At 42.7% G+C, this 24,493-nt stretch overlaps 4 protein-coding genes across 6 annotated transcripts; all 4 read left to right on the top strand.

Moving 5' to 3' along the window:
* Nucleotides 1-239: 239 nt before the first annotated feature.
* LOC118428398 (neurogenic locus notch homolog protein 1-like) lies at nt 240-9,230 on the top strand. The gene is made up of 22 exons (XM_035838480.1): nt 240-323; nt 518-704; nt 888-944; nt 1,322-1,795; nt 1,992-2,062; nt 2,191-2,341; nt 2,595-2,765; nt 3,059-3,120; nt 3,369-3,692; nt 3,910-4,156; nt 4,350-4,463; nt 4,728-4,841; nt 4,957-5,070; nt 5,285-5,398; nt 5,647-5,760; nt 5,853-5,966; nt 6,081-6,194; nt 6,401-6,514; nt 6,659-6,772; nt 7,147-7,317; nt 7,588-7,767; nt 7,920-9,230. The coding sequence occupies exons 3-22, from the start codon at nt 938-940 to the stop codon at nt 8,495-8,497; spliced, it is 3,462 nt and encodes a 1,153-aa protein (XP_035694373.1). The 5' UTR covers nt 240-323; nt 518-704; nt 888-937; the 3' UTR covers nt 8,498-9,230.
* A 463-nt stretch (nt 9,231-9,693) lies between these two features.
* LOC118423353 (N-acetyltransferase 14-like) lies at nt 9,694-12,212 on the top strand. The gene is made up of 2 exons (XM_035831467.1): nt 9,694-9,757; nt 10,224-12,212. The coding sequence occupies exon 2, from the start codon at nt 10,302-10,304 to the stop codon at nt 10,956-10,958; it is 657 nt and encodes a 218-aa protein (XP_035687360.1). The 5' UTR covers nt 9,694-9,757; nt 10,224-10,301; the 3' UTR covers nt 10,959-12,212.
* Nucleotides 12,213-15,087: 2,875 nt separating this feature from the next.
* LOC118427483 (probable N-acetyltransferase camello) lies at nt 15,088-15,777 on the top strand. The gene has a single exon (XM_035837308.1). The coding sequence runs from the start codon at nt 15,088-15,090 to the stop codon at nt 15,775-15,777; it is 690 nt and encodes a 229-aa protein (XP_035693201.1).
* Nucleotides 15,778-16,789: 1,012 nt separating this feature from the next.
* Nucleotides 16,790-24,026, top strand: LOC118420792 (glucose-6-phosphate exchanger SLC37A4-like). 3 transcript variants are annotated; one of them, XM_035827805.1, is made up of 10 exons: nt 16,790-16,834; nt 17,885-18,062; nt 18,953-19,185; nt 19,332-19,467; nt 19,664-19,780; nt 20,070-20,219; nt 20,663-20,748; nt 20,929-21,042; nt 21,653-21,791; nt 22,242-24,026. In XM_035827805.1, the coding sequence occupies exons 2-10, from the start codon at nt 17,915-17,917 to the stop codon at nt 22,409-22,411; spliced, it is 1,293 nt and encodes a 430-aa protein (XP_035683698.1). In that variant the 5' UTR covers nt 16,790-16,834; nt 17,885-17,914; the 3' UTR covers nt 22,412-24,026. The 3 variants fall into 3 exon arrangements, with proteins under 3 accessions (XP_035683698.1, XP_035683682.1, XP_035683690.1); XM_035827789.1 differs by having other exon boundaries at nt 16,810-17,049; XM_035827797.1 differs by lacking the exon at nt 16,790-16,834 and adding an exon at nt 17,140-17,327.
* The last annotated feature ends 467 nt before the right edge of the window (nt 24,027-24,493 follow it).

Here is a 24,493-nt window from a genome sequence, read left to right as displayed (position 1 = left end):
CGCCTGAGCCGGAAACAGACACGAGCTCATTAGGAGAGCAGGAGTCGGACACATCTTCCCTGGAACTAAATGTGCCGGAGTCCGACGAGATCCGCACGGTAGCTGAACTCTCGTAAGTTTCGAGGATTCCCTCACGCTGCTTACGATACGCGAAGTGATCACGACACGAAGTGCGTATGTCTGTATGCATTGTATGTATGGATTCATTAAATCTATTGTCAAAATGTACATATGTATAACTTTTTTGCAGTGATTTTGAGGAGCAAAGCCAGGCAAGTGAGCATGGGGATCCCGAGGACTATCCGGAGAGTTTGTCTGTCAAGGTACGAGAACGAGTTGATTTAACTTTTGATCGAAAACAAGAACTTCATTTGTGACTGCATTGCAAGCTAAGTCGTTCGACCAAATTCAGATATGGCAAAGCTTTTCGGTCTTTGCAAACTAACATTGGAGAAATGTTTCCAACTCCCGATGTGTCGCACATATTATCACCGAAATCCATAAATCTTTGTTCTAGGAGGAACCAGCAGTGCACCAGCCTTCCAGGGCCTCGAGTGTTGTTTCCGTCCAACCAGAAGACGATGACGTGGCCATTGTAAATCCGGCGAAGGCTGGCGGGAAGAAGAGAAAGCTGTTATTACTGGCGCTACTGGCAGTAGCCTTGGTGGCAGCTGTCCTGGGATGTGTCTTGGGAGTGCTTCTCGGTAAACATGGCCTTTGGTCGGTTTCGACAAATGAGTTGTTCATTGTAGATTAGATCTAGATAAAAGATATGACAGCTGTGTTCTGCTTTGGGATAATGTTATGCGCAGTACATACCTGTCTTACTGTATATTAGTGCGTTAATGTATTGTCAATCCCCATTTGTAAATGACTTTTTCCCACAGGTAAGGAGTCGCCTGTATGTGCCGAAGGACAAGACTGTGTGGAGACAGTCATGGAATGTAAGCTGCATTTTTACCTCAGCTGCCACAGTTTACATATCTTAGGTTTCAATTTAAATCTAACATGTCTTCTATCTGTAATTGCAAAGCTCTTTCCATCAAATAGAACTCGACATTTGCTCTATAGTCCATGGTCAGTATTGTTATTGGAACATTTCACACTCGTTGCTGTGTACTAGTTTTAGCCATAGGCCGGGTCACGATTGAATGCTTTTTAAACAGTGAGGGATATTTATTGTTAATAGGTTAATCGATTGATCGATTGGTTGGCCGATCGGTTGGTTGGTTGGTTTGGTGGCTGGGTCCCTGGATATTAGGTTTGTCTGTTTGTTTGTTGGTTGGTGGAATAATTGATTGATTTGTATTGATATGTTCAGTGTGCAAGAACGCCCCATTGGACTACCAGAGTGGTGGCACCTTTACCTGTGACAACATTACCTTCACCCACCATGTTGTCCGGATCTGCCGGCTGAGCTGCCCCTGGGGCTTCCGCCAAGCTGATGCCGGGCTGGTCTTCTGTAACGGCGAGACCTTCGCTCCCATCCACCCGATGGTTCTCTCTGCCTTCCTCGGTATCGGCAGAGCCGCCAACGCAACAGCTGACAGTCTGACGACAAGCCTGGGCATCCCGAACAACACCGACTCCGACGTGGTAGCGGCGGTCCTTTCTCGGATCGGTGTGACGGGTGATCAGCCACTGCATCTTCTAAAAGATATTCTTCGGGCAGCCGCCGTGAACGGTACCTACGGACTGGACGGACTTCGAGACGGATTGACAGGACTGCCTGGTGGCCGGGACGTCGCTGATTGGATACTCAACATGAATCTCACAATGGAGATGGCAAAGCTTGGTGAGAAACCTCTTCAATTCGTTTTTGTTGCGCACGTCCATTATCATGTATGATTCATATGTTCTGAAAACAAGTCATGTGATAGTTGTGAGTGTGCACTTTGTAAATTCAGTTTCGTCAGTATTCTAGCGAAACAATGGAAGCAATTGAAAATAAACGGACACATCTGATATCATTGTATATTTCATACTTCCAGAGACTTTTGGCGCTTCGAGGAAGCCTTTCTGTAGAAAGATAGACTGTGACAGGGACCATGGACCTTTGCAGGTATGTGACGATGACAGCAGCGGCACTGATTAATGATAGATATAGTTTTGTGATATTATATTGTTGGTTCTTTATTTGTCTTCAGCACTTCTATACACACCTTATAAAGTTTCTGCTCCTATGCGAAGGTCCCCGATCATGGCCTGCTGAACTGCTCAGGATCAACCTACCAGGAGACATGTCAGCTCACGTGCCAACTTGGTTACGAGCCGGCTGGAGCAAACAGCTTCCTGTGTACCGGGTCAGGGAACTGGAGTGGACTTCCTTCTTGCAATCCAGGTAAGAACAAATATTCAAAATTTAGAAATATATTTTCAAACAAGTGTTCGTGTCTTGTTGCAATTTGATGTAGCCACAGCAGCCGATGCAAGTATGGTCACAACCTCGCTAACGATAAGATAATGGCGACATTGGAAATACAGACTAAAATGAGGATGGCTCGATCAACATTTTTTCACTGAGTTTTAAATATCACTTTCATCACCTCACTGTTGTGTCGTGATGTAAATTATGTTATGGTGTTCTGTTCCAGTACGATGTGGCGACTCTCCTCAATATCCACACACCCGTTTCGACTGCGGCGGTTCCACCTATGGACACAACTGCACCACGGCATGTGATGAAGGTTACCAGAGGACAAACAAGACAGAAATCCGGTGTAATCACAACGGGAACTGGACACTGCAGAGTGAGAGTATCCTAGGTAAGATCACGGCTCATATTTCAAATGATTGTGAGAAATGAATACATAGTCAACTGCCATTGCATGGTATATTGTTGTCAAAGACCGATAGGTATGGAGGGACGTTGTGCGTCGTGTTATCCCGCCCGCCAGGGACGACAGAAGATGATTATATATATTGTGGAGACATCATTCAAACGTTAACGATTCCCGAATCACTGGTACGATTGGTATGGGACCATCCTTCTCCATCATCACAATACGTACTTCGATGACACTTGTACTGTTCTAATAATGATCATTTCTTTTCACAGTGGAAAACAAGGCCAACCAGACGGAACTCTTCTGTGAGAAGAAGGACTGTGGAATACCAAATGTAGGTCTTCTGCCGGCATTTCGGGCAACCATAACTGTGGCACTTTGTAGTCGCTTTCTGCTCACATATGGCTAGCCTTCTCCCTGCTAGTACAACCTAACTCCATAACCAATGCCCTCAGCCAAACGGCTGTAGCTTTTTCAGAGTGGTAAAAGCTATTGACCTATTGACATTGCCAACCATCATGTGATGCCATGCTCATGGAAGTATCATACAATGTTTTCACTTCAATTGTTTTTCATTTTTAGACTATCAGCGATGGCTACAACAACTGCACGGGTACCAAGTATGGCGATTCTTGTAGGCCCACCTGTAACCAAGGTTACAGACCGACGAACCACCGAAACGAACCTCTCCCCAGTGACGTCACGTTCAGCTGCCTGTCATCCGGCCAGTGGGACCAGCAGCCCCTCTGTAGTCCGTCCGACTACTGCAGTCTCGGATGGCACAACTGTAGCGACGACCTCGGCGTTTGTTACGTCACCGGTCACCAGCTGCACGGTTGCAGGTGTGCCCACGGCGCCGTCGGTAATGGGACCCATTGCGAACCGGCTGACTGCGGACCATTGCCAGTGAGTATCCCGTGATACCAGTAGCAAGGCGACAGACGGACTCTGTAGGTAATCTGTTTCGCAATTCACAACATTAAAGCGCCGACGTGACAGAGAAGCCTTCTGCGGATATTTAGCATCTCTTTTCTTTCATTTTCTTTTTTCTCTTTCATTGGATTGTCGATACGATATTTTGATACCAGTTTACTATTATACTAACACGTCTACTGATCGTCAGGTTTCTGATCCTGCCGGTGGGTTCTTCTCTTGCTCCAACGTTGGCCTTGACGAAACGATTTGTGCCCTGAGTTTCGACGGCTCCATGGCTCACAACAAAACTTCCGACCAGGAGTTCGGCACCGCTTGCGCGCTGCACTGCAGACCAGGGTACGTCCGACAGTTTCTGGTGGAGTACAGGTGTGGAGCTACCGGGAACTGGAGCATTCCGGTTGATCTAGATACCATCGACCTGGAAGCTTGTCAAGGTATGACTTCCTTATTTGTGTCATGCGCTCAGGACATCATTCACACATCACTTCTCTCAATCTCATATGGTGAACTGGACAATGATATTATAGACGAATAGCTGTAGGCCATCTGATATCTATCATGCAGCACATGTTGAAATCATAGCATCTTTTTCAACTGGAATAAACATTCCTGTATCGACCTCTTCAGATATAGATGAATGCACGAGCGGTCCCTGTCAAAACGGAGCGACCTGCAACAACATGGAGAACATGTACAGCTGCACCTGTGCCCCTGGATATACAGGCGTTCACTGTGAAACAGGTTTGTGCGATGATCTAATGCATGGACTAATCTATGTCATGATGTATGTCTAGGTCTAGGTCTTGTCACATTACCATGCAAAGCTACTTGGTCTATAAACTGCGTCATTGCCCTACAAATGTCTTCAGTCGATGACTAGATCTCATTATGTATCAACGATAAGATCTACGTCATCTTCCTGTTGCCATGTCCAGTATCTAGTTGTAACTATTATCATTATGTTATCACTATTGGTACTTATGCTCACTGTTACCTTCTATATAGACATCAATGAATGCGGCAGCAATCCATGCCGCAATGGTGGGACCTGCACGGATGGAGTCAACAGTTACACCTGTGTGTGCAGACCTGGGTTCGCGGGAACACACTGTGAAACAGGTAAGGTGGAAACATCTTAATAACGTTGATATCTTACGTTAATTCTTTGGTTCATCATGATCTTGATGAAGACACTACCGAGTTAAGCACTTTCAAATGTTCTCACCACCTACAGACGTCAATGAATGTGCCAGCAATCCATGCCTAAATAGTGGTACCTGCTCGGATGGTGTCAACAGTTACATGTGTGCGTGCGGGCCTGGGTTCAATGGAACACACTGTGAAATAGGTAAGGTGAAAACATTTCATTACTTCCCGTTGTCCCGTCGTGATGGGCCCTGTGTACGAAACATGATGGGGGATGCCTTTTAGTTGATAACTGCCGTTCTATACTAATTTGAATCACTTAAATATATATGCTTAATAGGCATTATGTGCCAATTGTCTTATACGCTACTTAGCTTATTTACCTATTTAATCTTAATACTCTCAAATGCCCTCAGACATTGATGAATGTGCCAGCAACCCATGTCACAATGGTGGAACCTGCTCAGATGGTGTCAATACATACACCTGTGTGTGCAGACCAGGGTTCACGGGGACGAACTGTGAAACAGGTAAGGTAAAACCTTTCACTCTGATGATCACATTAAACATATTCCTTGTTTGGCGGTGCTGCATTGATGCTTATGAAACGTTGTTAACAGGATAGATACTCTGGCGACGGTGAAGCGACGGCTATTCGAATTACGTGCATCAATGTGTTTGTGTCTACCATTCAAAAACGTTGCCACTGTTATAACCTCACCACATTATCACTGCTGTTACTCATGCTCATTTCTTCTTTCTTATTCTCTCTATATAGACATCAATGAATGCGGCAGCAATCCATGCCGCAATGGTGGAACCTGCACGGATGGAGTCAACAGCTACACGTGTGTGTGCAGATCTGGATTCACGGGAACAAACTGTGAAACTGGTGAGGTGGAAACATTTTAGTCATGTCTTTGCATTCCTTCCTGGTCGTATTTACAATATTTGATAACCGCTTTCAAATATCCTCCCCCACAGACATCAATGAATGTGCCAGCAACCCATGCCTAAACAATGGAACTTGCTCGGATGGAGTCAACAGTTACACCTGTGTGTGCAGATCTGGATTCACGGGGACACATTGTGAAACTGGTAAGGTGGAAGTATCTTAATTGCATTTGTGCATTCATTCCTTCTTGGCTCATTTTCACTTATGCGACGAAGACGATACCGACTTAAACACGTTTGAATGTCTTTTATTCACAGACATCAATGAATGTGGCAGCAACCCATGCCTAAATGGCGGGGCCTGCTCAGATAGGATCAACAGCTACACTTGTGCGTGCAGGCCTGGGTTCAATGGGACACACTGTGAAACTGGTAAGGAAATGTTTCATTTCGATGATTAACGTTACATCCAACATATTTGTACATTCCCCCTTGGACGATGCTACATGAATGCTCCTGAAAAATTGTTATTGCCTACTGTGCAAGTTATACTTCGACGAATATAAGACAAAGTTTTATTATTTCGATAATTAAATTGTCAACACGTGTAACCTTCGTCACTGTTATGATCTCTACAGACATCAACGAATGTGCCAGCAGTCCCTGCCTAAATAATGCTACCTGCTACGATGGTGTCAACAGATACACGTGTCGGTGTGGACCTGGGTTCGCGGGGACTCACTGTGAAACTGGTACGCCATGCATGATTCATTCATTCTACATATTCCGATCCGGCGAACATCTTTTAGCTGGCGACCGTGCTATCTTTATATATAACGTTAGACAAACATTTCTTTTCACGCTGATGAAATACATTATCTATTGTTCCTTGCCAGACATAAATGAATGTGCCAGCAATCCATGCCGGAATGGTGGGACCTGCACGGATGGAGTCAACAGTTACACCTGTGCGTGCGGGCCTGGGTTCGCGGGGACACGCTGTCAAACTGGTACGTTAGAAATATTTTAGTAGTCTCACCTTCTCAAGATATCCCAGAAAAACTGGTTATAAGATTATGAATACTCGGCTTTATGATATTGGGCATCTTTATTAGGACTTGTGAGCATTGTCAAACTGGTAAGTTGGAAATATTTCAGTAGTCTCAATTTCTCAAGTTATCTCAAAGTGCCGGCATTTCTAAAAATGCCTTTTTCGTAGGAGATAATGATAAACACTCTGCGTTGTGATGCTTAGCATGTTTATTATCAGGGCTGGCCACTGGTGAGAATTATTTCTTTTGCACACAGAATCAAATGATTGTGATTTTTAGCACTGTATTATCAATTTGAGAACGGTTGATAAAATGCAAAATTATTTTTGCAGTGGTTTGCCCAAACCTGTCAGTGACGAACGGAACGGTTACCTGTACAAACTCCAACTTGTATGGTTCGCGATGCAGCGTCATCTGCAGCAGCGGGCTTAAACTGGTGGGAGACTCGACATTAGTCTGCTACTATAATGGAGCGTGGAGTTCACCTGCGCCTGTCTGTCGAGGTAGGTTGGGCGGTTCAAATTCTTTATCAAAAGAAAAGAAAATTGATAATAGATGAAGCCATGCGGTAGGTGCACGTGGGAAAGAAGGCAATCGATGTTCAAATCAAAAGACATTATGTCTTTCGGGGATTGGAACGACTTGTTGATCTTCTTAAAAAAACTCATTTAAGAATTGAAAGTAATAGGTTTTTGATGCACAAGAATGGAAGACATGCGTGTTGATTTGAACATTTTGACATTAAGGTTTTTTGTATTGATTCCTTTCTTCAGAAAGAGCAGTCTGCACTTCCTTATCTCCACCCGTCAATGGCGCAGTTAACTGTTCAGACGGAAATAATGAAGATTCGAGTTGCGTCCTGACCTGCAACAACGGATACCTTCTGGCGGGAACATCAGAGCGCGTGTGTAACGCCTCGGGACTGTGGACTGGCAGCACAGCGACATGTCAAAGTAAACATAATTTGAATATTTTTTTCCTTGGTATTGTACATCATGCATTGCTTGTGACTGAGTGTCTTATGAAGAAAGAATTCAATGTCTGAACTATCAAGATACATTGTCATTGTCATTGAATAACGAAAACGTATTTCCTTTGTGTTCAGCCTGCAACAGCGCCGCTGACATCATCTTTGCCGTGGACGTTTCCGGCAGTGTGTCACCTCACCTGAGCATAGTTTCACGGTTTATAGAGTTAGAGATCAACTCTATTGGCTCCATTGGCTCCGGTACAAACCAGGCTAGGATTGCTTTTGTGAAGTTCATGTTTGGTAGTCGGGCGAGTATTAATATCACCCTAAATAACGGATACAGTAAAGCTGCCTTGATCTCTGCAATCAACAACACAATAGCAGGGAGCCCCCCTACCGCTCCATCTGCATGGCAGCCTGTTGCCGCGATTGGAGCTATGAATGATCAATTTTCGCGGCTTGGTCGGGTAGGGGCGAGGAAGATAGGGATTATATTAACGGATGGTTCCGACAGTTCATCAAGTACTGTCATTCCCCAGTCAGAAGCATTGCGTAATAGTGGTGTCAACATTATCTGTATTGGAGTTGCTAACATAAACCGCCTGACCCTTGACAACATGGCCAGTAGGCCAGTCAATGACCACGTTTTTGAGGCTACTTTTTCAACTTTGGAAAGCATTGTCAATAGCCTGCGATCTAAACTCTGGTGTTAAGCTTGTGACCAGAGATGAATTTTTAGTGTAAAGTTACGTTTTGCAGTGAATCGAATGTATTTGGGGCTGTCGTGGTGGTAAGGACTATTGTGAGTGACTGGTCTGGTAATAGTCTAATGAATTGTTGATACCGTGGGTGTCATTCCATTGTTGTTACACATGTTAATGGTTTGCTGTAACGTTACGCAGTCCGACATGATTGTCATTTGTAAAGAATAGATCTCATGTGTTTCCATTCTATGACAAAGGCACAATCTGCTTGCTTCTGCCATTCTGTGATAGGTCACATTGGCACAGAGGGAGAGGTATTTTAAGAGGGTGAGGCAGTTCAAATGTTACTGTATGTTATTTCGATTTTCATCTCTGTAGTAGGGTTCAGCAACTTAAATGTACATATTGGTCGATTATCTAGACATGGCTTTGAGTGTTAGGCTGCGAAGCAATAAACAGCACTTAAACAGAGCTACAATGGATGAAAGTGTTTTTTTTCCACTGAACAAACTACTGATGCATACCACAGTAATATGTTGGTTCAACAGTCGGTGAAAGAGCAACGTGGAACAAAGTTTAAAGCTTTGGTATCTGTATTGAAAGCATCATTAAGTCGGTGTTGAACAATTAGTATTCAATATAGAAATGTAAGTAACATCTTATATGAATGTCTTAAGATGCGGAGTAATAACAATGCGGTTTGCTGTTGTTCGAAGGCGTCAAATACAGAATCCTGATTAAAACGTGCAAGATCATGAAATATGCTTGTAGTGTTTTATTCAAAAAGATATATTACTTATCCTGTTAGCGAGCAGGTAGCTTTGCGACTACAACCATTTTCAGCATAAATACACACGATCTATCATTCCCTATTTAATTCCACATGAGACTAATAACACGGTAATTTCATTCTATTTGCAAGTCATTTGACCGAACAATATACACGACCTGACATAATACATCCAGGTATTCTCAAACTTGAGCGTCAACACAGTCTACTTTGCCATGTTTGTCAATACAGACACCCACCCTTACACACAAACACACGCCAATATTAACGTTATGCTCACACAAGCACGTACATACAAACATTCACTATACATGTGTGTACGCAAACCTGGGACTCCAACTTTTGGTGTTTGTACTCACCTATCCAAGAATGAACCCTTTCAACCCAGGTCATGGTCAATGACCGCGAGAACATATTGACTCCAAGATGGTGGCCCGGACCGACTGACTGAACCACAAGTAGCGGACGATACTTCTTTGGTAAAGTATTGGCCACTTGTTACATCTAGGGACTTTAACGAGATTTTTGAATTTATCTAAGCCTACATTTTCAAGATTGGCCTCAATATTTCGTAAGCCACTCTCACTCATTCAGCCTACCTAGTAGTAGCCGCACTGGTACTAACGTTACTCTTACAACAGTTAACTAATACACACTACACATAGTACAATGTATCTCTCACTATGCCTACATTTAGAGAGGATTTAAATGTAACATCAAGTTAGTAAATCATCAGTTTGCTTGGATCCGACTGTGGGTCTTTAGAGCTCTACGACTACGGAGATCTATTGTTGATAAGTCGTACAACACATGAATACTTTCACGCGTGATGCTGAGACACATGTAGAAAGTAGAGCGTAGTACCTTTTGTCCTACCGCATTATGTTTTCGTGGTTTGATGATCAACATTGTCATAATTGCAATGATGTATTCCCGTTCACACAGTGAGTGGATCTTGAGACCTGGGTCCAAGCGTAAAACCCTGAAACCTGCTGCCCACTATTGTCCCTGAAAGCCGCCGACATGGAAAATGACGCGAAGAATGTCACAATAAGAGAGCTTCGCCGGGAGGAAGAAATGGAAGCACGTGGCATCGTGGTGTCTGGACTCTACCGACAGATAGTGACGCTCGATGCCGCCTGTAAGATCATGCTCTCAGTGATACAACTGAAGCCTTCTCCCTGGCAGGTTTACATCATGTTGGGCCTTCTCATGGCAATCTTTTACGCAGTCTCAAATTCTGTGCTCGTGTCTGTAGGTTTGACGGCCGTCTTTAGTATTCCCTCCTCTTGGGGACTCCTCTACTGCATGCTCTGGCTATACGTACATGAGGCACGAAGGGAGCTTGATCACCTGTACTCCTACTACAACGACAAAGCCGGCAGCAGGTTCTGGGTGGCGGTTTGCGGCGGGAAGATCGCCGGGACGGTCGCTCTGGACAGGACGTCCGACACCGTGGCCGAGCTGAAACGGATGAGCGTCCTGCCCGAGTACCGACGCAGAGGTGTGGCCACCCGCCTGATGAAACGTTTCGAGGAGTTCTGCAGATCTGATGGCGTCAAGGAGACATTTCTGACCACTTCTTTTGTTCAGCTTGAAGCTGTGCGTCTCTATCAAAAGTGCGGTTTTGTTATCTCCAACACGACGGAGGTAGGCTTTCGACTAGAGAAGATGATGTAACTTCAATCAATTCAACCATAGATTATGGTCTTTTGTATAATACTCTCATGTATTTCTAAAAACAAGATAAGAAGAATATATGTGCACAACAGATGGATAACGATAGAGATGGAATGCATCATCTTCATCATCCCATGGAGGAATCCTTGAATTGACCAAGGAGGTTAACCTCCTTGATTTGGCGCATTCCGTTATGAAATACGTCGTACATAGAAGGAGCAAGGTTTTTTTTAACCTCCTTGGACGGAGTATACATAAAATATCTAGACTTAAAATGTACAAAGATGAAAACTAACAAATTCGCAGCCTCCAGACAGATGCTCTCTTATGTCAAATCGATTTGGAAGCATCAGGTGCTAACTGTTGGGCGTGTGGTGTACGCAACACTAGAGAGAAATGTGGTTATGCTTTTGGCACGGCGCCCAGTCAATCTTCTCAAACACGTCTCTTATCACTTCATCAATTCTTCAGTCTTTTCTATCCGAAGTGCATATATGCATAACGATAACAAAGTTGTGAATGCGAAAAATAAACTTAGAACGTGCAGACTCTTAGATTATAACGAAGCAGACAAAATTTACACCACAGATCCACCGTTACCAAACTAAGAGTCAGTTGTACCAAATTGCGAATTGAATCAGGAATAACCACACAGAGCAAAGAATCTGCCAATTTTGTAGTTTAGGTAAAGTAGAAGATGAAGTACATTTTACTGTGGATTATGCTTTGTACGATAGCGATAGAAACATTCTATTCGACTATGTGTGAAATAAATTTCCCCACTTCAGGTACTTGAATAGTAAAGAGAAATTCATATTCCTTACAGCCTTTGATAAACCTATCCTAACCATCCATACAGCTAACTACATTTAAGCAATTACCAAGAAGCGAGAGTCGAATGTACTGGAGCGGACTAGACGTTTATTTGTACCAAGGAGGTTAAAAATCAACCTCCTTGTTTGTACACAGTCACTTCTTCTGGATTCGTACATCAAGTTAACAATAAACATGTATATGATTGTTAACATATGATCTGTGTTTAGCCCAGTGGGGCAGAAATGTACAATGAAGGTCTTTATTCATTTCTTGATACACTCAGACACACAGAAATAAACAAGCTAGCGTCATAACCTCATTGAATATACCTAACGTCTACCAAAGGTGCCCCCTTTTTGTGTTGTAGTCAACCATCTAATAAGAATGAACTCTTCCAAGCCGGGTCAATGACCGTGCGGACACCTTGGTCCCAGGATGGCCCCGCGGGCAAATAAGGGTACCAAAAAGCGCTATAGTTGTCGAGTGATAAATAATAGGAATTTTATACTTGTGATATATGTAATTCAGATATTAATAAAGGTAAGCATCACCAAGAATACATGGTGTAAATGTAGTACAGTGGAAGCCGCTTAATTGCACACCCAATTTTCCAGCGAATTTCGTGCAATTATCCGGCGTGTGCGATAATGCGGAGTTGGTCATTTGGACCACATCACCACGGGCGGGGGGGCCGAGAGGTGGTATGGGAGGTAGTACAACGCACAGTTTATTTACGTGCCACAGTAGTGCTGTACCTGTTGTGCTCCGGACGTCATATACATGTTTTCACGAAACATCGTTCTGCAATGCACTTGAAGTCAAAACTAAAAGTAAGTTACTGTATACGTTATGTAGCTTCCTTATCACGAAACTAAAGCACTGCATGCGCCCCGCCGAAGGCGAGTGTTATGTCCGTCTGTAGGCCCCGAGTCGCTGTGTTGTTTCCGACTGGCTGCCAAGAATATAAAACCACTGCATAAGTATTTCCCCGCGACCCTAATTACGTAATTAGACAATGGACAGATAGAGAACATTTGTTATTGAGTACTGTATGTCAAAGCAAGTTGTCTGCCAAATCGTAATGCTGGCTTTTGACGACCTTTCAAGCGGGCGGGCGTCTCTTCATGGTGCTGACCCCACAATATCGCTTTCTTTTGATCCCAATAACAATTTCATACATGTTGTCAGTAAAGCGACTTCACAAAGGCCATTATCAGCTTATTTGTACCGTGTCTGACGATTTTAACACGCATTTTCAGTCAATTTGCCGACGATGTTTGACAAATTGTCGTGCAATTATCCGGCGTTGGTGATTTTTTGTTGTGCAGATAAGCGAAGTCACTAACAATGGAATGAATGGGAGACGGTTTGGGATTTAGGGATTCCGTGCAATTATCCGAAGTGTGCGTTTATCCGAGGTGCAATTAACTGGCTTCCACTGTAATCAGTTTCAATTCATGATGAAATATAAACACGGAATTCTGACAAAGTAAAGATCACATACAATATAACGTTACGTAAGTTTATTAAAAAACTATCATTTAGAATAGATCATGCCAGTCAAACGAGCAATTTGAAAAATTTCTAAATATTTCATTGAGGTATGACGTCTCCGAACTTGTGACGGTAATGAAGGCATTAAAAGAGTGAATTCATGCGGTTATCTGGACAATATAGACAGAATACATCATTATCCCGTGGTGTTGTTCACTCCAAGGAAGAATCCTCGACTTGACCCATTCCATCTTGCAATATATAGACGGAGTATGTATTCTATAGAAAATATAGAGTTAAATCGAGAGTAAGCATAGAGATAAAACTGACAAATTCGCAGGTGCTATAGCTTCCCTCATTTACGAATTGCTCATGCTGTATGCTAGCGCTTAAGCTACCATTATATTAGAGTTGATTCAGTCACGATGGCAAGAATTGTGTTAAATAGCAATGGAGCAGGGTTGCAAACCTCCATGATAACGTCAAAAACGTCATAAGATGTTATAAAAGAGTACACATAACTTACATACTTTTGATGCGACCTTTGTAGTGCTATTCTCACCCATCTATGAAGAATGAACTCTTCCAACCCAGATATTCGGACGAAAATCTTGATGAATACAACTTACAAGATGGCCGCGGACGGCAATCTCTAAGCTTGGTAAAGTATTGCTTATCTATCAATTAGCTAGACGATCTTCTGTGCAATATTCTAATCATATACGCCACCAATTTACATCCTTCCAGATTGGCCCCAAAATTGATAAGTCAATCTGAAGCCGCTTCTAATGCAACCGGCTTAACCATATTGTACCGTTCATCATCTGTTCGCCAATAATGTTATGTTTTCGGTCACACTATATGGTTGAGAATGTGTGTGTGTGTGTGCGCGCGCGTGTGTGTGTTTGTTTGTTGTCGCCAGCATAACTCAAGAATCTGTGAATGGACTTTTTTGATGATATTTGCTAAGCTAGTGTTATCTCTGCCAGATTCCATACGTCGCTGGAATGATTGTAGAAATGGAACAAGAGGAGTTCGGAGTTAGCCGGCAAAAGGAGCCGCACAGCTTTACAACCTTACCGCGGACTGACTCTCCTGATCAATTATTCCTCTTTATGCCAAATTCTACGATCCGTACCCCCGTAGAAAGGCCTGGTGGGGTTAATGCGTCTGGGGGCCGGGAAATCGAAGATCAAGTTTGACAATGGACCTCCTAGGTGTTTTTGTGCATTGCAGCTGAATTTCCAATTTTGATTCTTCTTGTTCTGAATATGCTATGGTCGTGATTTTAGAGTGGTCGGCTGCTGTTGGGGCGTAGAGTAAGTGGCGTAGCTTTTAGCTTCCAGCTTTTGTTAAACAGCACAGGATTTTGTTTTAGATTTTGAAAGAGGATAACTCAAGAAGGGGTCGACGGTTTCGTATGATTTTTGCTATGTTTACAGCTTAAGTGGTGCTTGACATGATGAAATACTAGTTATGGAAATAAGCATCTAGTTTGCCTAATTAATGAAAAATGAACGACAGGACTATTAGTCCAGTTGACAGTCCATATAATATCAACGTTCAACTTGCGTGCATACATTAGTTTGCTTGTGTCTGCTGAGATTTACTGAATTCCACTGTTAATGATGAGATGTTCTGTTGACGCAAAGAAAGTAGAGGGTGGCTTCTTTTGTTCCATTACATCATCCCGTTGTGCGTGGTTCTTGGCTGGACATGTACACGTCATGTGGATTACAGTGAATATATTTTCCCGTTTCCACAGTCCTGCGACGGACGGAAGCCCATTGAAGCGGTTGCACTCCCCAAAGCCGCCGACATGGAAAATGACGCGAAGACTGTCACAATAAGAAAGCTTCGCCAAGAGGAAGAGATCGAAGCACGTGACATCGTGGTGTCTGCGTTCTACGGACAGATAGTGACGCTCCGCGCTGCTGTTTGCTTCGTACTCGCAGTTTTTTCCGGTCTCAGACACATTTTAGAGCCCCTTATCTTTTGCCTGTATGTCATATTGGGCCTTCTTATGACAATCTTTCACGCAGTCACAAATTCCGTGCTGATTTCTGTGGTTTTAACGGCCGCCTGGAGTCTTCCCACCGCCTGGGGTCTCATCTACTGCTCGTTTTACGGGCTATACGTGCGTTCACGCCGAAGGGAGCTTGACCATCTGTACTCCTACTACAACGGCAAAGCCGGCAGCAAGTTCTGGGTGGCGGTGTGCGGTGAGAAGATCGTCGGGACGGTCGCTCTGGACAGGGTGTCCGACACCGTGGCCGAGCTGAAATGGATGAGCGTCCTGCCCGAGTACCGACGCAGAGGCGTGGGTACCCGCTTGATGAAACGTTTTGAGGGGTTCTGTAGATCTGAACGCGTCAGGAAAATCCGGCTCCACACTTCTCGTATTCAGCCTGAAGCTCTGCGTCTGTATCAAAAATGGGGATTTGTTTGGACCAATACGACGTCGCTTGCCGCAATGCACGGGCACTATTTACTACAGAAGCTGATCTAACTTAAGACCATATCATGTTCAGAACGCGAGTTCCGCTGTAATACCGTAGAAATCCACCAGCAGACCTTTTATTGATCGATCTTGACCTGATACCTTTCTGATACCCTTTCGCCCAACAAAATATCCACAGCTATGGATTCATCCGGCACAACTTCTCGATTGAGCTATGCTATCCAAACAAAAGCAAGTTGGCAACAAACCAACTAACCAACTTGTACCAAAATAGCACCGAAAACAACACCCTTTTGACAAAGATAATAGACCATTCATTTCGTTACTTTCGCCAATACCGGTTTAATTTGCTTTCGGTACCATTTGTATGTGGTCGGTTGAGTATGCTTTTGCATGAATAGAACAAAATGCAGAATAACTCCATAAGCTGTGGATGGATCTTTAAAATGATATTCAGATGTTGAGAAAACGAGGGTCATGTCCGATCATGGCGTCTTTCTACGGTCACAGAGCCTCCGATTATTTCGTGTTCTGTACATGCTATGGTATGATTGTGATTTCTGAGTGGTAGATATCTCTTGGAACAGAAGGTATTTTTTTACTTTTAAACAGAATAACTCAAGAAGGGACTTGAGGGTCGTCATTGTCATTTGTAATATAATGCTTAATAACCAGGATCCATGTTGCATCTGAGGTTATGCAAATCAGGATCTACTACTCAGTCTACTACGGTGGCATTATTTGATGAGGACATTTTGTAAATCCCCTGCGTTCCAGGATAGGACTATTTAAACATGAGACATGTAATTGAGAAAGAGAGTGTCATCAATACATATGAATCTTTCAAATAAGGGACTCTAATTTGCATGATTAAGGAGACAATACTATGATTCCATTTTGGTAAATGGGGGAAGTTTTGAAGACGAACACGCACGCACGCACGCACGCACGCACACACACACACAAACACACACACACACAAACAAACAAACACACACACTCGTCCCTCCAGTGTTAACTCTCTACGAATGAACTCTTCCAATCTGGGTCAATGACCGTGAGCACACTTTGACTCCAAGATGGCCGCGCGGGCAACGAACGAAAGGTAGCAGACGACAGTCGATCTCGATTGAAACATGTATTGATTTTAGACGTGTCTGCCGAGGGTTTCTGTGTTTATCTAATGTCATGGCGACTTTCTAAAAGACGTGTACCCAAACCACGTGGCACACATGGCGTTGGAGGATGGTCAGACAGTGTAGTGCTGCATTAGTCTGCTGACCAGCACAGGAAATACCAAAAGAGCACCTGAGCCAAAAGGTGGGCGTGGCAGATCATCATCGTCGTCATTTACTTGTTTTTGTTGTCTCTGTTACGCCGGTTTGACATCTGTTCCGCCCCTTGTGTGGTGAGCGTTCCCTTCTTGTCCTGAGTGTATTTAGCAAACTTACCCTGCAGTCGTTCGGAGGGAACTGGCCGTTAGCTCAGGCACCACTTTGCCAGGAGAGCCTCGCATCATTTACAGCACATACCACATCTCTTCAAATCAGCAGGAACTATCTATGTTACTAATCTGAGTGTTTCCGGCTTTCATGGTGGTAGGATCTCATTTTGAAATATTCTAACATTTGTTTTGTTCCCTCATCTCAGCACAGTTGAAAATAGGAGAAAGGTGTTGTTGTCTATGTTTGTAATTTTTTAACCCATGTTTCAATGTTTTAATTGTCACATTGTTTTGTCATTATTGTATAGTATCGTTATCATTTGTTTGTATTGAACTTTTACTTTAAATCTTTTTTGAGCCAGAGAAGTAAGTCCTGTTAAATATGTAATCTTATTCTATTGTATAGCTTTGAAGCAAAAACTGTGACATGAGAATAATCAAACAGATTTTGACGTTTATCATACATACAGTAGAAGCACACTTTCATAGCCTTTACTTGACAAGTGCAGAACAAGGACCAAAGTTCACTGGAACACAAGTTCTATATTTACCCTGATTCCTCCTGACAACATGGTATTTATGATGCATGTCAGGGGGATCAGGTTTCCTGGTATATTTAGCCAGCAGATTAAGTTTCCCACTTGACAGTCCACAAGTCTGTACAGCCTGGTTCATATGTAGTTACATCTGCACCCTCCTCTCCATCCACAGGCATTAGGATTGTAACGAGGCTGCACAGTCATGGCTGGTGATACGGAGTACAATCGGCACCGTGTGGTGATCATCACCACCATGTACGTGGGCTACTGTTTCTACCACCTGACACGGAAGTCCTTCGGCTTCATCATGCCCGTCGTCATGGAGGAGGGGCTGGACCAGAGTGACCTTGGTAACGACCTTGATGGAAATATTCTGTGCTTGTTAAGGATGGGATGGAATGTAAGGCTATGTCAATGTATGGATGTTTCAAGATGTTTCTATTTAAACAATAACAATTGTTTTATGAAGCTAGAAATTAAAATCATGAAATAGGACTCTGGTTGATTAGATTCAGAGAGTCACTAACAGTATCATTTTCTTCTGGCTGAGAATTAGCAATTTTATGAGTATTTTATTTTATTAGTGATGTTGATTCGAAATCATATCTATTGCCTGTAATAGAGTCATCATGAACATTACCTGCTCATGACAATATACTAGTTATGGAGGCTTTGGATGCTCCCCTAATACCCTGAGTTTCCAGCTGTGGCAAACATAAAATACATCCAGAAGTCAAAATACACATGTATCTAGGTCATATGCATAATGACTGTAAAACCAAATGCAGTGTAGCACAATAACATGGCATCCATGTACATTTTGTATCCATTAGTCATCAGCAGCCAGACTAGTGTCAGCTCTAGCATTACTTAGCTTCCTTAGGGAAATTGTCAATTTCCTTTGGGTTTGACTTTTGTTAGTTAAGTTTCTAAAAAAGATTATATAGGGCTGGCATATTATGCCTTAACAAAAGCATAACATGCACAGGGTTGGTCATCAGTCCTCAGACTACAGACTAAAGTCATTACTAAGACCTAAAGATATTTTTCTGTTCCCGGATACTCATTGTTGGCCAATTTACATCTCATGCATAGAGTTGGTTTTGAGGGGTGATCAGTAGGTTCTCAAATATAAGGTGCACAACTCAAATTTTGGAGCATAATTAGTAAGTATGAAATCTTTTATCATTTCAAACTTTCAGCAAGTCTTTAAAAGATAAGTTAAACATCTTTTGTACAGGGTTGGTCATCAGTAGCCAGACCATGGCCTACGCCTTCAGCAAGTTCCTGAGCGGCCTGGCGTCGGACCACCTGAGCGCTCGCTCCATGTTTGCTGTCGGCTTGTTCCTCTGTGGGGTGTGCAATGTCGTCTTCATTCTCTTTGACTCTGTCCTACTCTACTCCCTGCTATGGTTCATTAATGGACTGGTCCAGGGCTTTGGCTGGCCGGCGTGTGCAAAGGTCTTACGTCAAGTAGGTACACTTTATATGATACATTGTTATAAAGTGTTATCATTATCTGTGTACTTCTTTGTACAAGGTCTACTTCTTTGTGCCGAAAAATAACTTTCGACCAAACCCTTAGCCTAGAACACATTCCTGTTTGTTTCCCCTGTAAGTGGTTCAAGCCGTCCCAGTTTGGTACATGGTGGAGCATCCTGGCTACAAGCATGAACCTGGCCGGATTTGTTGGGCCGCTGGTTACCATGGAGATCGCCACCAGGTACGGCTGGAGGGCAGGTCTTCTTATCCCAGGTAAGCTACATCACTCTTCTCTTTTAAATCATGATTCTATAGTAGAAAAAAATCATTATTTTGGTGTATAAGGCAGTGCACTACAGTAGGGAGCTAGTCCACTGGTTGTGATGTGTGTTCAACTCCCAATATACTCTCTCTCTTGTAAAGGGGGATTATCTAGTAGTAGTACGTTTTTGTGCATTTTTTTTTGCAGGTGTTTTGTCTCTTGCGTTGGCTGTACTTTCCTACGGGCTAGTTGTGGACGAGCCGTCACACGTCGGACTGGAAAACATTGTAGCAAACACGCAGAAGAAAACCACAGAATCTAAAGGTTTGTGACTGACTCTTAAAACACCACATGTGTTTCTTATGTAGAGGGACAGTTATAGCTACTGATAAACAAAAGTACAAATGTATGTACATATTCATCATATTTTGAAGGAATGCTAACTCAATGGCACATTTTAAAGTGTTCATTCTACATTCAAGTCATTCAAATACTACCTCAATTATGTGGCTGCTGACATATTTGATGGAGGACAGGAGGGAGTAGAAACAATATCCATTGAACTTGAACCATCCATCCATCCATCCATCCATCCATCCATTCCCTCCTGCAGGCGAGGCCCCCAGCATGCTGTCCCTGTTGGACAGCGCGTACCTGTGGCTCATCTCCTTCACCTACTTTGTCGTGTTTGCTGTCAAGACCAGCTGCCTGAACTGGGGTCAGCTGTTCCTCATCCAGGACAAAGGTCATGAACCCTATGTAGGTCAGTGTCGCTTTAAAAAAAATCTTTTTAATGACAGAATGAACAAACAAATGAACAAACAAAAGTCCAGTCTACTTTTGATATGTTTTATGTATAAGAGAATAACATAAGTCTTCCAGTTATATTTACCAGACCTTAGCTGGAAGACTGACAACAGTTGTTACCTACAAGGATTGTATGTGGTCAGTACAATGTCTAGAAAATGTATTTCCATAGAAAGTACACATGGTTATAAGGGTATCTGATGTCATGTGATGGTCAGCGTTACCTTTATCAAGTTGATACCCTCTGGCTTGAATTTCTCGCTCTGTGCCTCTCAGCTTGTAATCTTCTCTCTTCAGATTTCTTAATTCACTCTGGTCTGTTCAGCTACTTGAGGCATTTTTTTTTATTTGGGCTGTGCTTACACCTTGTCTTTCATTTGGACGTATTTTGTTGTGCAGGTAGTCTGTTTACAAGTTCCCTTGAATTTGGTGGCATCTTTGGCAGTGTAATAGCTGGTATGGTCACAGACAAGATGGTCAAAGCAGTAAGTTTGGCAACTTTTTTATTGTCTTCCTTGTTGTAGAAATGCACTATCTATTATTTTGTCTAATGTCTTGTTGTACTATTATATCACTGGTTGTGCCAAATGTACCATCACTAATTGCATTATGTATCTTTTATTTCTATTTACTTTTTTAAAAGTATTTTCCCTGTATCTCTGTAGACCCCCCTCACTGGCTACGGCAGTCCCCGTCACCCCTACGTCATCAGTATGCTGGTCACCATGGGGCTGGCGCTCTACGGCTTCAGCGATCGTGTGGAGGCTGACACACTGGAGGTCAGTACAGCAAACCTTTATTCTTGGTGGTCATAGGTTCGAGTCCCGGGCAAGTCAAACCAAAGACTTTAGAATTGGTACATACTATTTTCTACATCAGTTGTCGGTCCCAGCACTTATGAGGAAGTTCAGTTAAGTGTATGGTACTTGGATACACATCACTACCAGTGGACTTGCCCCCTGTTGTAGTACCTGGGCAAATTTGTGGTGCAAGGGCTATAGAAACCCTACACACTGAAAGGTGTAGGAACTCTATACTATGGTACAGTGTCAGCCCAGAGAGAGGACAAACCCCAGACAGTGTCAGCCCAGTTTGCCACCACATTTTTCTGGTCGCAGTTTATGAGGAAGCTGCTCTGGGGGATTGCTTGGTTTCAGTTCTTCACAATCATCTTTAAGAAATTCTGGGGGAGAGCCATGTGTTCCCAAATCCCTATGTTCAGACACCTGTATGTTAAAGCTAGGGTTAGGGGCATGTTGGGACATAAGGGTGTAAGCACTTTACCACAGAAGCTAATGTTGTTCAACGCTCTAGATCTGTTGCTTTCATCACATCTGCTCATGACTTTTAGAGCTCAAGAAAGGTTGAAGTTGCCTTTTTTTCTTCCAGACGACAATCATGACAATAGCATTTCTGATCGGCTTTACCTCATATGGTGCCATTAACCTGTTTGGGGTCCTGGCTATCGAGAACGCTCCCTCCAGCCTATCAGGGACCAGCAGTGCCATCGTGGCCCTGGCTGCTAACTGTGAGTATTCTGAGTAAAGTCCTGGGGGACAGAATTTTACCATGGAAGCAGTCAGAGTAGCAAACCAGTCAGCTAGAATAATCTTTTTTTCACCTAGTATTACTTTGTTTTACTGCTAAGTAACCTCAACTACTTGTAAATTTCAATGTCATGTCTACTCATATGTCTGCATACTGTAAATGCAGAAATGTTCCCGGTGGATTAATGTTCGCGTTTTTCGCGGTGGCCACTTAACCGCGAATTTAAAACCACCGCAAACATTTTTTCATGGTAGTAAGAGACTACAGTGCATGGTACTACCGCAAAATCAAAACCACCGCGAAAAGTCCTTTTTCCCGCTACCGCAAAATTAAATCCCCGCGAACTTAAATGCATTTACATTTCTGTACTGTATTTGATTTCTTACAGTTTTTGTGATTTATGTTTTTTTTTCATTTCCTTGTTTTGTAGTTGGAGGCCTGATTGCTGGCTACCCATTTGGTCTGATAGCTGAGAACTACAACTGGGAAACTGTCTTCATCATTCTGGAGATCAGCGTGGCTGTCTCATTATTCTTGTTTATTGTTTTAAGAAACATCAAAACTAGAATTGGTCCTACCTCTACACAGAAAAGTGCTTGATGTGTTCAGATAAAGGATATGACCACAGCAAAGCCCCTGTCACACATACATTAGCCAAGCATGGCCTTCCAACCTTCCTCACATCATTGTTTGGAGTTAGTTGTGGTTGGCAAGGTTGCCTACTAGTATTCAAAAATTTTCTGTGCCAGCTGACTATAGATTTTAGATAAACAAAGTCAGGAAAGTCGCCTTCCATTTGGATGTGATCAAAAGATTGAACTGGAGGTAGAATAGAGTGGATTCCAGGCTACCCCTAAACCATCACTGACCTTGGTTGGTTGGGGAGTGGTCAGGAGTGGGAAGGTCCTAAATTTGTGACAGGGGCTTGATGTGGAAGTCGTGGTATGATGTGTGCATGTCTTTGATAACAGGGCATGGACTAGCTGCAATGTCCCTGGTGTATTAGGTGCAGTAATTGTCCCTTTTCTAGCTGTAAATATTGATTCTGGAGTCCAGGATCAAAGATCAAATTTGCAAAAATGGAGATTGAAACAGATAATCGTGCCAAATTGAAGTGGAATAACAATAGGAACAAAAGGTGTTCCAGCAAAACTTTAGTTAATCTTCAGCCATAGTGGAATGTATGACACAACAGGTAGGCACAAGCCATGAGATTTTATTAGACTAGAAGAGACTCGGATCATGTAGGGTAGAATGGTATGTGTATTTGAACTTGAACAGAAATGGATTTGTACACATTTTTAAACTACCTCAAGGAAACAATCAAGTTTGTGTTTTCTTGTAGCAGGAGAGGAAAATGTCTGTTGAGAAGTATATGTACTGAGGTTTCATAGAAGTATGTATTCATAGATGTGAGCATGTTGTTATCTGTGAAACATCAACCTCCTTCTTGCTGTCTGTGGGATCATATGAACTGCTGGGTGTCTGGCCCAGAACCCGGAGGTCCTAGGTTTCAATCCTCTCATGCTACAACCATTGTGATTACGTATTTCTTCAATCAACCCAGGTATAAAACAATAGGTTTGGGAGGTAAAGGGCGATGGAAGGAGAGGGTTGGGCTCTGCCTTCAAATACCCTAGACACAGTGGATAATCATTGCTCCTACAGCTTCTAAAAGGCTGTGGGACTACATTCACCTTTTCCTTAGTAACCACAAAGATCTGGTGCCAAAATGCCAGCTCAGCAGGGAGACGGTTGACATGTTTGTGTATGGTGACTCTTGTGCAGTGAGATTGATCAGTGTTTGCTAGAAAGACAGACGTAGTAAACTGTCAACTTCGATTTGATAATTGTCACTTCAGGTCAATAAATTTGCTTGAACCTCAGGATTAATAAATGGGAGTATATCTGTACAGGAATGAGAGTAATGCAGCATGATCTTGCCCAGAGTGGGCATTTGTGAGCATTTGCTAGATGGATAATTTGCACATTGACAACCAATAGGATTTGTGAGATTCCGTAAGTGTGCATGTTTACAGGTTCTGTGTGTAGTGCTGTACAATCCTATCCCACAGAGCAGAACTCTGGGGTGCATGGCAGGGTTATGCCAGCCTGTTTGTTTCATGAATGCAAAAAAATGTATCTAAGACAATTTTATCATTTTTGACATAGGTAAGAAAAATATTTTAACAATGAATATGATGCAGAAGTGTGATTTCTGACTGTGATTCACTAAATATTTGGGAAAGTATTCTGAGTCAAAACCTTTGGGGTAGATAGAAAAAATGGACATCACACTGTCACAAAGTTTTGTCTCGCTTTATAGTGTTTGTTTTAAATAAATAGTCATATATTAGACTAGTACCAGTAGACTGGTTTTAGGAGGAAAGAGCAACATGGATTGAAAGCTTGTTTGTAGCCTAGGGGGTGAATTGCAAATTTTTTCTATTGCAAGGGTTTGCACTAAACATTGATAAACATTAAACATTGTCTTGCAACAGGGAACATTAAAGGTTAGATATTACTATACAACATTAAGCATTATTTTTATGACTTAAAAACATTAAGCTTTGACAGCCCTACTTGGAGAGTAAAAGTTACCCTTACATTAGATATATAATCAAGATACATTAAAATGATATCAGTTCAGATGATAGTTTTTACACTGTCTTACTGGAAATG

This window comes from Branchiostoma floridae, chromosome 1, assembly GCF_000003815.2.
Source record: "Branchiostoma floridae strain S238N-H82 chromosome 1, Bfl_VNyyK, whole genome shotgun sequence".
Taxonomy (NCBI): Eukaryota; Metazoa; Chordata; class Leptocardii; order Amphioxiformes; family Branchiostomatidae; genus Branchiostoma; species Branchiostoma floridae.
This window is presented reverse-complemented; position numbering and strand designations above follow the sequence as displayed.

Excerpts from the sequence above, each read along its gene's own strand:
- LOC118428398 (XM_035838480.1), top strand. Across the intron at positions 2,063-2,190 it reads GGGACCATGGACCTTTGCAG|GTCCCCGATCATGGCCTGCT; the intron begins GTATGTGACGAT and ends TCCTATGCGAAG. Across the intron at positions 6,195-6,400 it reads TGGGACACACTGTGAAACTG|ACATCAACGAATGTGCCAGC; the intron begins GTAAGGAAATGT and ends TGATCTCTACAG.
- LOC118423353 (XM_035831467.1), top strand. The coding sequence starts at position 10,302 with ATGGAAAATGACGCGAAGAATGTCACAATAAGAGAGCTTCGCCGGGAG.
- LOC118427483 (XM_035837308.1), top strand. The coding sequence starts at position 15,088 with ATGGAAAATGACGCGAAGACTGTCACAATAAGAAAGCTTCGCCAAGAG.
- LOC118420792 (XM_035827805.1), top strand. The coding sequence starts at position 17,915 with ATGGCTGGTGATACGGAGTACAATCGGCACCGTGTGGTGATCATCACC. Across the intron at positions 19,781-20,069 it reads GAAAACCACAGAATCTAAAG|GCGAGGCCCCCAGCATGCTG; the intron begins GTTTGTGACTGA and ends TCCCTCCTGCAG. Across the intron at positions 20,749-20,928 it reads CAGACAAGATGGTCAAAGCA|ACCCCCCTCACTGGCTACGG; the intron begins GTAAGTTTGGCA and ends GTATCTCTGTAG.